The 12,374-nt window shown below is 41.0% G+C and overlaps 1 protein-coding gene across 1 annotated transcript in view; it reads right to left on the bottom strand.

The window, feature by feature from the left end:
* llgl1 (LLGL scribble cell polarity complex component 1) overlaps window positions 1–12,374 on the bottom strand; it is a 49,427-nt gene that overhangs the window by 3,451 nt on the left and 33,602 nt on the right. The window contains exons 13-23 of the mRNA XM_042504988.2: window positions 9,612–9,716; window positions 7,037–7,329; window positions 6,619–6,769; window positions 5,721–5,859; window positions 5,215–5,528; window positions 4,919–5,110; window positions 4,684–4,756; window positions 4,118–4,232; window positions 3,471–3,535; window positions 1,718–1,853; window positions 1,371–1,453 (exon numbers count right to left, since the gene is read on the bottom strand). Coding sequence (XP_042360922.1) covers window positions 1,375–1,453; window positions 1,718–1,853; window positions 3,471–3,535; window positions 4,118–4,232; window positions 4,684–4,756; window positions 4,919–5,110; window positions 5,215–5,528; window positions 5,721–5,859; window positions 6,619–6,769; window positions 7,037–7,329; window positions 9,612–9,716 — 1,662 coding nt within the window. The 3' untranslated portion in view covers window positions 1,371–1,374. The remainder of the gene's footprint in view (window positions 1–1,370; window positions 1,454–1,717; window positions 1,854–3,470; window positions 3,536–4,117; window positions 4,233–4,683; window positions 4,757–4,918; window positions 5,111–5,214; window positions 5,529–5,720; window positions 5,860–6,618; window positions 6,770–7,036; window positions 7,330–9,611; window positions 9,717–12,374) is intronic.

Below are 12,374 nucleotides of genomic sequence, written 5' to 3'. Positions count from 1 at the left end.
TTATAAAAATAATACTCCTTTAGAGGAAACTTTATGAGAGGGCATGTGTGCTGGTAGCAGCTGTATAAGAGCCTCACAGTAAAGTTTAAAGGCTAAGTCCAGTATTTTTCAGTCTGAACCCAGTTTTCATGCTTGTGGTTCGGCTTTGAGCTGCAATGTAACCACTTAGAGCATGTTAGCACTGTCAATTTACATCCTCAAAAAAGTGTTTGTTTTTGCCACTGACAAGCTCAGATTATTATTTCAAGTGTCTGACAACGAACGAATGGATCCCTACACAGGTTACCCTTTGTTTTAAAGAGTAAGATGCTTTTTCTTTAACCAGAAACAGCCCAAAAGTCACTTTTACCAAAGTCACCAGACTCCATTTAAAGAAACATCAACTTTAGCGTGTATAGAGCTCACCACATTTTCACATCTTACTGAGTAAATTAAGGGTTTATTTCACCAAACTAGAGTTGGTGATTGTTGGAACAGTTGAAACACAACCTGAAGACAGTTTTAGGGAGTTTTATTTTCTTTCTGTCAACTTTAAATGAGATGTTTTACAATGTTAAAATTACCATTTATTTAAATGAAGTCTGGTGGCTTTGGCAATGGCAATTTAAGGGCTGTTTCTGGTTAAATAAAAAGGATCTTACTCTTTAAAAAAAAGGTCCATCTCTGTTTCCATAATGATGACTCTTAGAATAACAAACTGAGCCTGCCAGTGGCAAAAACAAACCCTGTAAGTGGACTCTAAATGAAAGTGCAATATTGCACCGAATAGTGACATTGCAACGTGTTTTGCTGCTGTGGGTCTCGCTCAACACTGGATCAATTTCATAAACTGTTGTACCCTACAGACACAGAAACATGGAAAAAATACCAAATTTACCCTATCAAACGTACAAACTGTAAAGTTGATTAAATAAAAGAATAGAATAAGACATAATGAGGAATTTAAACTGATATCATGAATAAAAAGGCTACACAAATTAACCCTCGGCCTTCTAAGCGTACAGTACAAAGACAGCAAGGAAAGAAATACCCTGAGCTACAGTATGAAACACTATTAAAAAGCGCAGGTCTGTTCAATTGGCCTCGACGGAAGAGATTTCTGCTCCACTGGCTTTTCAGAGACACAGCGAGGAGGGAAACAGGGTGCAGGGCTTGTTATTGGAATGCAGCGCTCAGACAGAACAACTCTTTGAAGTTTGCACACTCTGGACCAGCTCCATTAGAAACAGGTGTCTATGTGTGTGTGTGTGTGTGTTCACTTTCATATACCCAGAGTTGTGTCTTACCAAGTGTGTGCTCATGCATCTGCTCCTGCTGGTGTTTTTGTGTACTTTCTGTAACTGTAACAATCACCTGCGTTTGTGTCTCACCTGTTCAGTTAATGAGGATCCCAGGCGAGCGTCCCTCCTCCTCTTTAATGTTCTTTAGGTTATTCTCCACCTCGTCCACAGTGCTGCACAGCAGATGGACAAATTCAATCTCAGTTTTACTTATAAAGCCCAATATCACAAATCACAGTTTTCCTCAGAGTGGTTTACAGCAGCCAATACCCCTCTGTTCTTGGAACCTTGCTGCAGATGAGGAAAAAACTCCTCCACAAAAACCCCTAAAGGGGGACCACAGGTTAAATTATTCTCTTTAAAAAAGATCTAAGAAAAAATTTTAAATATTGCAAGCAGTGTATTTGTGTGTGTAGAAAAAATTGTGTGCAACCTACGTTAGAAAATCCCTGACGTCCTCCACAGTGATTTCTCCAGTGGAGTCGAGGGTGAGGTCAGCACAGCTGAGGGGGGAGTCGAGCGGGGTGTCCAGGATGGGAGAGGACAAGTTGCTCGGAGGTTCTTCTGCCTGCCCTGTTCGAGAGAAAGAGTCTGGGGCTGAAATATGTTTCGACATCTGGGTGACTGATAGTGGTGTGTGTTGCTCGGGGAATCTGATTGGCTCTGAAGAAAGTTTCCTCAGTAATGTCAGATTGAGTGAATTAAATTTTGGCAAGCAGTTTTAAAACCATCTGTATCACAACTTGGTTTGACAGAAAATTCAAAAACAATCACATCACATCAGAGTCACATCTCTGATTTACAAACAACAAGCTTTAATTTAATAACGATGAACAAAAACAGACAGTTAAGCACTTGGAGAACTAATGAAGATGGCCAAAATCTGTTAAAAAAAAGGCTGTGTGCAAACATGTTCATTTAAGTTCAAGTACAGGTCATTGCTGTTTTCAAAATCGAGGTCTGATCACTTAATGCTGCTCTAATCAATAATTTTATATTACCAACGGGTTACTTGACTACTTGTGATGCCAAAGAAGTAATTTATATAAATTATTGGCTTGTTCAGTTTCCCCAGCTTTTTGGAGCTTTTAAGCGTCTTTCAGCTCTTAGTTTGGTGTTCTGTTTTGGTTCAGTCTCTGCTCTAACAGCATTGTTTCCAGAAGTAGCAGGCAAATGTTTTCAGCGACAAGCGCAGATTCACAATAGCAGTGATCACGTACATGCATGCATTGACGTGTTCTTGCATTCACACACACAACCTCATAGTTGTGGGGTGGATCATTAATCCGTTATTGCGATCAGGTCGAGTGAAAGCAGACTTTTAAATCCAAGTTTCACTTTCTCTTTGCCTGATGTTCTGTGGAGTGCACTCCGCACTCTGAGAGGTACAATGAATAACCAAAAATATGAAATCAATAAAGAGCGGCAGATATTTCCATGGTGGCGGACCACCACAAGTAAATGAATGTGTGTAAAACTGTAACTTATATTTATCAGGTGGACATAAACAAACCAGATAAATTCTATTGCTACTTTGTGTCTGTGGATATTTACAGCTTGTTGTGCTAAACCCTAGAGAACAGATAATGTATTAATGCTGGTTTAACTTCTGATTTCACACTGCATTCCTAGACATATTCAGCTTTTCAAAAAAGGGATAAATATTGATGCAGCAGAAGAGATAGTCGTTTTTTGTTCCTTGAATTTTTTCCTTCTCAAAAGCCTCTATATATTTATCATTAAAACGAGAAGTTTAACCACATACCAACTCCTTTAAAGCTGTTTTCACCTGTAAACATACACTTTTTTATGGCGCATTAATGCTTACAATATTTCAGAATGGAAAAAACACTGAAACATTCTCTGGTGCCTACAGAGTTAGTTGTTTAAGTCCGAGTGCCAGGTGAAAGGCCCACTGAGAAATAAACAAACCCTACTCTCGTCTCCACAGCAACCATCATTTCCTGCCGGGGGGGAGGTTCTGGGCAGGAGAGGTAACTGGGGCATACTGAATGGTTACCATGGAGACCGGAGGGGAACCCCTGCCTGCAGTTTAAGAGGCTCAGAGAGAGAAGAGAAAGTGATGAAGAGGGAGAAAAGACAGGAGGAGACTAATAACAAGAGGAGAGAAAAGTGAAAGGGAGGAGAGAGAAAACGTGTGCGTGTGTGTGTGTGTGTGTGTGTACGTACCCTCAGCCTGACCCATCTGGTTCTTGTGGGTTCCGTTGGCCTGCGGCAGCGTCGTCGTACCATCGCTGAGGAGACACATGAGCACACACCATTTACTTTGGCAGTAGACAGAGTAATAATAAAGCAATAACAGTAACAGTATCATTTCTTTGGTTTCACATGCAGCCGACAGCCTCCAGCTGGTGGAAACCCAGCAGAAAGCACCATCAACTGAAGGGTTAGTGGTTTCCAATGTGGGGTCCAGGGACCACCAAGAGTCCTTGAAAGTGGGTCCCTGGAAAATGTTGCAAATCAGTGAGCAGGTATGGCTTGAGTGTGATTTTAATATGATTTGTACATCAGTGTGATGCCGTTTGTTGATTTGTCCGGTATTTAGTTTGCTGCACAAAAACTGCCATTCCTGTCTGATTATTGTACCCGTTAACAAGTTATCAAATGAATTACGTCAAAAATATTGTTATTTTCAATACTGATTTTCCAAGGGAAAGCAGCTATTTGTCCTCAATGTGGGTCAACAGTAGATGTGTGTCCTAATAAAAGCTACATCCCTGATATATCAGAAGTATCATTAAACTTTCTTAGAGAAATAGAGAATTGTGTGCGTGTGTGTGTGTGTGTGTGTGCGTGTGGGTGTGTGTGTGTGTTACCTGGCAGGTGTGGGCTCTAGCGGTCGGTCCAGCTGAACAGAGCAGATTGGTTCAGTGAGGACTTTGGCAGACAGCGAGAACCTCTCGTACTCCGACGGAGAGATCAGATAGAACCCTGTGTAGAAAAACAAACAACAATTACACAGTTATTATTCACTGACTACAACTTTCTAATGTACAAAAAAATGCCCACAGTGAAATGTGCCACTTGTCTGAGGACATTATTTCAGCAAATACAGTCTGATGTCAGAAACGTCCACATTTTCTTACACCTACATAATATTGGGAGGGAGGTAGATCCATTGCAAATAAAATAATAAATATATCTCCATTACAGGATACCAGTGGGGTAAGTGAATAATATATTTTTTGGTGTAATTTGTGTGAAATTACCCTTTAACCTGATATGGACCTTCACTTTGGGAACAGTCTTTTTCACATAGTGTTGTCAATGTGAAAGACATCATCACAGTGCCATTTTCCTGTGGCCTTCAGTGCCTGAACAGGAGGTTTTTACGGTTTGACTTTTACTACACTTTCATTCAAATGAACCATATTTCCCTCACCCTGTCCGTTCTTGGTGAAGACGCACGATGCAATTCCACTGATGTCTTCTTTACGGATGCAGTCGTAGCGCACCTGAAGACACACAAAGTAGGCATTAGGTTCCAGTGCGTCATGAATAACTCGGTAAAACAAATCACCCACGATGTCAAATTGCAAGCTGTTGCAAAGTTACTGTAAATACCCCTGAAATACACACAAAAATAAGACATGCACACAATCCCTTTTGAACCGTACCTGTGGTCGGAGGCCAGGTATGTTGAAGAGATGCATGTCGCCCAGGTTGGTCAGGCAGACCAGTGTGTGTTCGCTGTAGTCTTCCTGAGCTGTGGAGCTGAACGACACCAGCGCCACCTTTCTCACCCGACAGCCTTCGTGTGCCGTCAGCTTGAACTTTGTCTTTGCGCTCACCTTGGGGAGAGAAAACACCTGAAAAGAGGAGACGACAGACAGATTTTAACCTGTGACATCATCAGTCTGACAGTTTCTTAAGCCCAGTGCCAACCTTTAAAAAGTTTTTGACAATCGATTACCTTTAGCTGCTCCTCTGAGGCGATGAGGACAGAGTGTGCGTTGGTCATGTCCGGCGCGATGGCAAGGTCCTGGGAGGCTTCGTACGGGTCCGGTAGCGGTTTCCCCCGGCCGTCCAACACACAAATCGACACCACGGGGGCCCTGTGCATCAGCTGGATCTCTTTACCCAACACCGCCTCCACACACACACTGCTCTCGCCAGCTCCGCCCCGCTCACACACACGCCCAGAGCCGATGCCAGGCACCTCCAGAGCGTAGGCGTACACACTGCCCGAGTTGGTGCCCGCCCATAGAGTGGGGCCGTGGTGTGTACCTGTTAGATATGGAGATGCAGTGGGAGCAGTTAGTGCTGTGGTAATGATGTTTACTTGACGTAATTCTGATGCTGGAAAACCTTAAATTTTACTTCACTGCACTCTTTCATAAAACACACAGAATCAAAGGGGTTTTGTTTAAGTTAGAGTTACGCTTTCAGTTAATAATCTCAACAAATGCGTAAACACACCGTCACGTAGAAAAGTGTCAGCAAAGCAGAGACATCGGACCACTCCAGACAGCGAGTCGTCCGCTGATCGGGGTTCAATCCTTCGCTGAATCGGAGCCACGTCCTCCTGCTCTGCAAGAGCAGCGTTGGCCTCCTGGACCTGCACATGACAGTCAAAAAATGCAGAACTTACTGTACGTTCCAATACATATACTACCATACTATATAGTATGGCAAAAGAAGATTTAGTGCCTCCAAATACATAGTACTTCAGTACTACAGTATACAAACAATACCAGGATATTTTACTACATTTAGTCAGATTCTGCAGTTTGCAAGACAGCACACTTTTTGGCTATTCTGACCCACAATCCTCTGTGCAGCAGGAGATTCATCACATCAACTGAGACATCAAACAGATGACAGCTGACTGACAGTTGATTATCAGCTGAAAATTCTAAATACATTATTTAACTGTACAAAAAATTACCAATTACCAACAACAACAAAAAAATAAATTAAATAAAAAACAATGATAGAGAAATGCATATTAAGGTTAATTTCATTGTCATGAATATAAAATGTTACACAGTTTTGCAGTTATGACTTATTGTTAAAGTTAAACATTTCGATGTAAATACAGCAGAGCTCTCCAGGTTGACCTCCATCTCTGATGAGCTCTGTGAACGGCAATTTGTTTTATCTCCATGGTAACAGATATATGAGCAAGAAGGTCAAAGTTCATGGTGCAGTCTTATGAAGAAGTGGTATGTGCCTTTTGTGTGTGTGTGCATACTTTGTAAGGGCAGCCGTGGCACCTACTAAAAGTAAAAAGAAAAAGTGTGTGATTCAGAACACAGCCCTTAGTTCAGTCTATATGATTTGTGCAGCCCTCTCACTACCAAAAAAAGACATTTACCTTGCTGGTGGGTGTTGAGATGGCACGTTTCTTCCCCGACACCCTGCTCTTACGGATGCGTCTGAAGCTCTGTCGTAAGGACTTTTTCAAGGACTTGACTCTGGACAGAGGCCCCTCCATCGCCAAGGAGTCATTAGGGTGAAGGGTACATCTGGAGAACATGAAGAGTGGTAAAGGATGCTTTTTGGACCGTTACATGGTGAATTTGTCAGCTTGCTTTATGATGTTTTTAGTGGCAAGGAAATGTGAAGCACGTTGTTTTCAGCTCACATTAACGTCATCAAATTATGATTAACTGTTGTAGCATGTGTGTGTTGTACTGAATATATAGTATGTGCCAGTAATGTAATCACAACAGAAGGGGAAAAAGCAAAAATAACAACCTGAGCTGTGTGTGTTCATGTGTGTGTGATCTAACCTGGCCAGCACAGCATTTCGCCTGTGGTAGTCAAACAGGCCAAATCCATGACTTGTCCCGAAGGAGATCAGGTTCCACTCAGCATGTAAAGCCACCGCTGTAACAGAGGCCGGGGGCAGGCACTGCACCAGCATCAGCGGCTGAAAGCCCGGAGGGAAGGGGGCGGGTTTGAGGCGCGGCTCCAGCCTGTCATGGCCCTTCCAGGTGAAGCCCTCCCTGTCTTGCAGCAGGTCGACCACAGATACGTCCACCAAGTGGTCCGAACGCTCGTCACTCAAACCCAAAACAATCACCTGGAGGGACAGAAAAGTAAAGATAGTGTCTATTTTTATCTTTAAAAGTACACAAGAGAAACACACGGCTGAAGTTAGTGTGATAATTATAGAGCATGGATGACTTTGTTTTTGAGTGTGAAACGTTTGACGGCGGAACCTTAAAACGAGAAGTGAGAAGCAACGACAATAACAGAAACACACTTGTGTTGTTTGACACAGTTTTCAAAATTATTTGCACATTAAAGAGCTTCTCTTCTAAAGCAAGTGGAGTGCACTTAAATGTCAAAAACGGATTTAAAAGGAGCTGCATACGACATTCAGAGTATTAATAAAGAAGCATGTTTGCTAAGTACAGATAAAATGGAGTAATGAAGTCCTGAGTAGAGAATGATGTCATGCTTTGTGTGTACTTTAATCCAAGCTTCTCTGCTGGTCCAGTTTTTATATGTATATGTTAGTTTCTGTCTATATGCCGCTGGCAAGCTACTTGCTGCCGCTCTGCACAGCTGTTTTCACTGATATCATGGATGTATAAAGACAACCGGATACAGTGTTGGAGGCAAAGCCCCGTTCATTTCTACGAAAGTAGAACTTTCTAAAAAAGTTCAGCTGCCATGTATAAAATTACCCAAATGATTGGCAATGCTTTTGTACTGTGTGGCCCATACAGCAGGCATGCAAGAGACTTCCATCAGCTGAGCTGGCTACTTACGGTTTAGTGCTCTGCTAACTTGAATGGGGATGAAAATAACTCAGTCATGGAGCTCTCCTAAACTTTCCAAAGATTTTTCAGACTGAATGGATTAAATACTGATAGTATTATATAAAAATGACTAAATAAAAATAGCTCCCTAAAGTTTTACAAAGTAAGGCTGACACTTGCATTTTCTAATTAATTCTGCAATTACTAAAATAAAACGCTAATACAGATAATCAGCAAAATGCCAAATATCGGCTCCAATAAGGCCAGGCCGATAATCTGTCAACTCCTAATAGGAAATAGTATTTATGGGCTACAGGGCATCACATGATGGTGTAATTTAACACTTTGGCCACTATGAAAATTGGCCTCAAAGCCCGGTTGCGTCTCCTGGGGACATGGCTGATACCAGGACGACGTCAGTATCCTCACAACTACTAAAGCCACATTATCAAGGCTGTCAGTGTGTTGATTTTACTTGTTCAGTCCAACACTCTTTATTCTGGGGAACCTAAACACTTAAATACAGTCTGTAATTGTTAAAAATAACATACCTCCACTTCAAGATTCAAGATTACTTACTTAAGATTACCACAGGACACGAGAGGGGTCTGCAATGACTTGCCCTTGCTTAACCTCTCACAGTTGAGCAGCTATGGAGTGAAGAGCACTTGTGTGGCTGCAGCTGCAACTCTCTGCCTGCCAAGTTAATCAGCTAGCTTCATCTCATCCAGAGAAAATACAACATGAGGCGATTTTTAAAAAGCCTCTTTATCCCCATATGAACTTTCAAGTCAAATAGCCTCATTATTCGAGTCATTAGCAAATTAGCTGTTGGCAAGCAGAGAACACAGTAAATGATATGATAATATGTTTGGTTGTTATTATCAACAGTCAAAGTGTGTATTGTTTTAGGGCAGCGACTAACAACTATTTTCATTGTTGATTAAACCAATAAATCAATCCTTTGTCAAATAAATTCACACAAGGGAGAAGTCCAGCGATATGCAGCTCTTTCAACGAGTGCATCGCAATTTAGTCCTTTTTTGCCTCTCTTTGTGCTGAAGGTTGCTGTTTTATAACTGTCCATGTTTCCTCTCATGTGTCAATTATTTTCACAATTAACTGATTAGTTGTTTAGTCTGTAAAATGTGAAAAAAATGCTGAAACCATTATCAAATTTGTCGTAGATGACTTTAACAGTTGACAATATATTAATGAATTAACTGGTGCAACTCTAACAGAATTTACCTCATTTATTTATGTTGTGCAAAAGCCCTTCATAGCTTACTGACAGTATTCCATACAAGCTGACAGCGTTTTCCCACTTTTTATAGTGCAATCATCTCAGCAAACATGATTCTATTATCCTGACAGTTATTTTAGGTCAAATTCTACTGAAAACATACTAGAAATGACTGAAACACTTCTAACAATTTGGGATTATATGTACATATCAATAAATAATAATATACATAAAAAATATAAACAGTCTTCAGTATAATAACTAAAAAGAAAACCACTGTAGTGTGTCCCCTGGAAATGACTCGAGATGGTGTGTAACAGAGCTCAATGTATTTTACATGTATGTACAGTTTACCTGTCCAGCGGTTCCAGCCACCACCAGCTTGTTGCTGTATTTGCACAGACTGATCTTCTGGATGCCCAGTCTGGGGTCGTCGCTGTAAGGATCAAAACAGCCCACCTACACACAAACAGACATACACATGTAGGCTTTTAATTAGCGAGATAAATGCAGGCAACACCTCTATGCAGGTGGAATTTGTTTACAGGTGGTACTTTAGTTTCTCTCCACCTCCGACAACTCAGCTTTTTATCTGAAACTTTCCGAAACAGTTTTGTCTCGTTCAAAAATCTTTGATCTGAACCAACCACAAACAAAATTCAGCTCAGACACACCGGCATCAAAATGCCCTCCTGAGGCTCTCCTCCTTCCTCTACGGCAGCCTCTCCACTCTTAATCTCAGCAAAATGCCAGGACAATCCCCCTCATACATACTCAGCAAAACATGTGCGTTAATCTGTCTCTCACACACAGTAGGAATTCCAACAGAATCCCCTCTCACATGGGAGTTGTGTCTTGGCAAAACAAAGAGTAGGAGAAGTTGGTCACTAACTCACACACATGCACAGAAAGAGTGGGCTGATGGGTCTGGTTTTCATTACACAGGAGGAAAAAAAAAGGGAAAGGCTCCTCGTCCCATATGAGGGCCACATTCCTGAACATGCAGCGCCGTTACCGCAGGATACATGAGGGAAAGGTGGGGGGGGCGAAAGACTGAGCAGGAAGAAAAGAGGCCAAAGACTAATTAAATCTATTTGTCACTGTTAAATGCATCACTCAAAATCTGTTTCTACTCTGTTATACCCATTTCTTTGTACTAGTATCTTAAAGGAACAGTTCAACCCAAAATCAAAAGTATATATATTTTTTCCTCTTACCTGTAGTGCTATTTAAGAGTCTAGATTGTTTTGGTGTGAGTTGCAGAGTGCTGGAAATGTCAGCTGCGGGATGTCTGCCTTCTCTCCAATATAAACCACTGGACAAAATAAAATAAAATAAAGAAAAACATCTGGCTGATCTATATAATAGGAAAAGGTATGATCAGCATTCACTCCTGGTTAGTATTTATTGGCCCTAACTTTAATCAAGTTTGATCGGCAGTGAAAGAAATGAAATACGCGGGTGGAACTGCTAATTTAAGCCCCTTTCAAGCGTAATGCATTGACACACACAAAATACAGACCATTTCCATCCAATCAGTCCTCAAACATTGTTCAAATTGTAGTCAGCACCAAGAGAGACTTCATAAGTAAGAGATATTTAAAAAAAGTAACTAATTCAAAATTTTACTGCCCTCATTGCTGATTTCTACTGTTTACATACCTGCTTTCTGGCACATCTGTGACATCAAAAATGACACACCAGCAAAAAAACAAAAACAAACAGAAAGGCATACTCGTCTTCTGCAGAACTTCGTAGCTACACCGCTTTAGTCTATGAGATTAGTCAACAGGAAAGCAATACATCACCGATTTAAAACAGATTATCCTCGGTTTAAAAAACCTTGATACGCACTCTACTTTTTGTAGTAAAAGGTTTATGGTGCTCGAAGCACCAAAAATACATTTGAAGAACTCAACACAAATGTGTCTTTCCAGAAATCATGACCCGGTTACTCAAAATAATCGACAGACCTTTTTGTGGGCAGTTTCATATAAGAACTATTTTCTTTTTTACCAATTTGCACACTAACCATATCACTGTGCAGAAGGAAGCACACATCTAATCATTAATGGCGTCCTCCTTAACTGAGATGTAACGTATGCAAAAGTTTCTCAAATGTATAACATAGGTCTTATGGTCGATGTTATTAGTCCTTTTCCTTAATTAAAGCATCTGATCTTACTCAAAGGTTATATGCTTCCAATTACTATTACTTATCTGACTCCATTAATATAATATTTATCTTTTAGCATGCACTTTCTGTAAGCGACCTGTCCATATCGGAGGTCAGCAGTGGTGTCAGTTGAGCTAGCAGCAGATGCACACTTCCTTCTGTGTGGTGCTGGGGTTAGCAGGCGTAGTATAATGAAATAAAATAGTTCCTACATGAAACTGTTCACAATAAGATCTGTGTATTATCTTGAGTAACAGGGTCATATTTTCTGGAAAGAGAAACTGCTGTTGAGTTTTTCGAATGCATTTATTTGGCGCTTTGAGCACCACAAGCCGAGTGCCATGTAGTTCCATTATATTGGAGAGAAGGCAAACATCTCTACGGCCGATATCTCCAACACTCTGCACCTCACACCACAACATTAGAGATTGATAAACAGCACCACCAGTGAGAGGGAAACTGTGGGGTTTTTATTTTGGGGTGATCTATCCCTTTAACACATGAACATTTTCCAAAAAAAGGGGGAAAAAAGCACAAAAATCCACTGATACTAATCTCCAAAAAAGCCAGACTTATGTTTGTTCCCTTCACTGTAATCCCTACAATCTACACATGGGATCCCAGATAATATATGGTTATCTTGGTCATCTGCCCAAAACACTGAGTAACATTTCCAACTATATATCCAGTTGATTTAAATATTCATCAAGTGTTTTTCTTCATGACTCATCTCCATTTCCTGTTGGCATATACCGGAGCCAAGCTACTCAGTAAGATTCGCTCCTTTAGGAATTCTTCCTTCTGATGCTGAATCCGTCCATTTAAATGCAATTTTACACAAAAAACAGGCCATTAAAACAGAATCAGACTGTGGTTCCCTCAGATTACAGTCAAGTTTAATAACGGGAACAGTGGGGTGGGTCCTGTCTGAGAACGCAACA

This window comes from Plectropomus leopardus, chromosome 18, assembly GCF_026936395.1.
Source record: "Plectropomus leopardus strain MGB_pleo_1.0 chromosome 18, ASM2693639v1, whole genome shotgun sequence".
NCBI classification, from domain to species: Eukaryota; Metazoa; Chordata; class Actinopteri; order Perciformes; family Serranidae; genus Plectropomus; species Plectropomus leopardus.
Note: the sequence above shows the minus strand (reverse complement) of the source record. Positions and strands in the feature narration are given on the sequence as shown.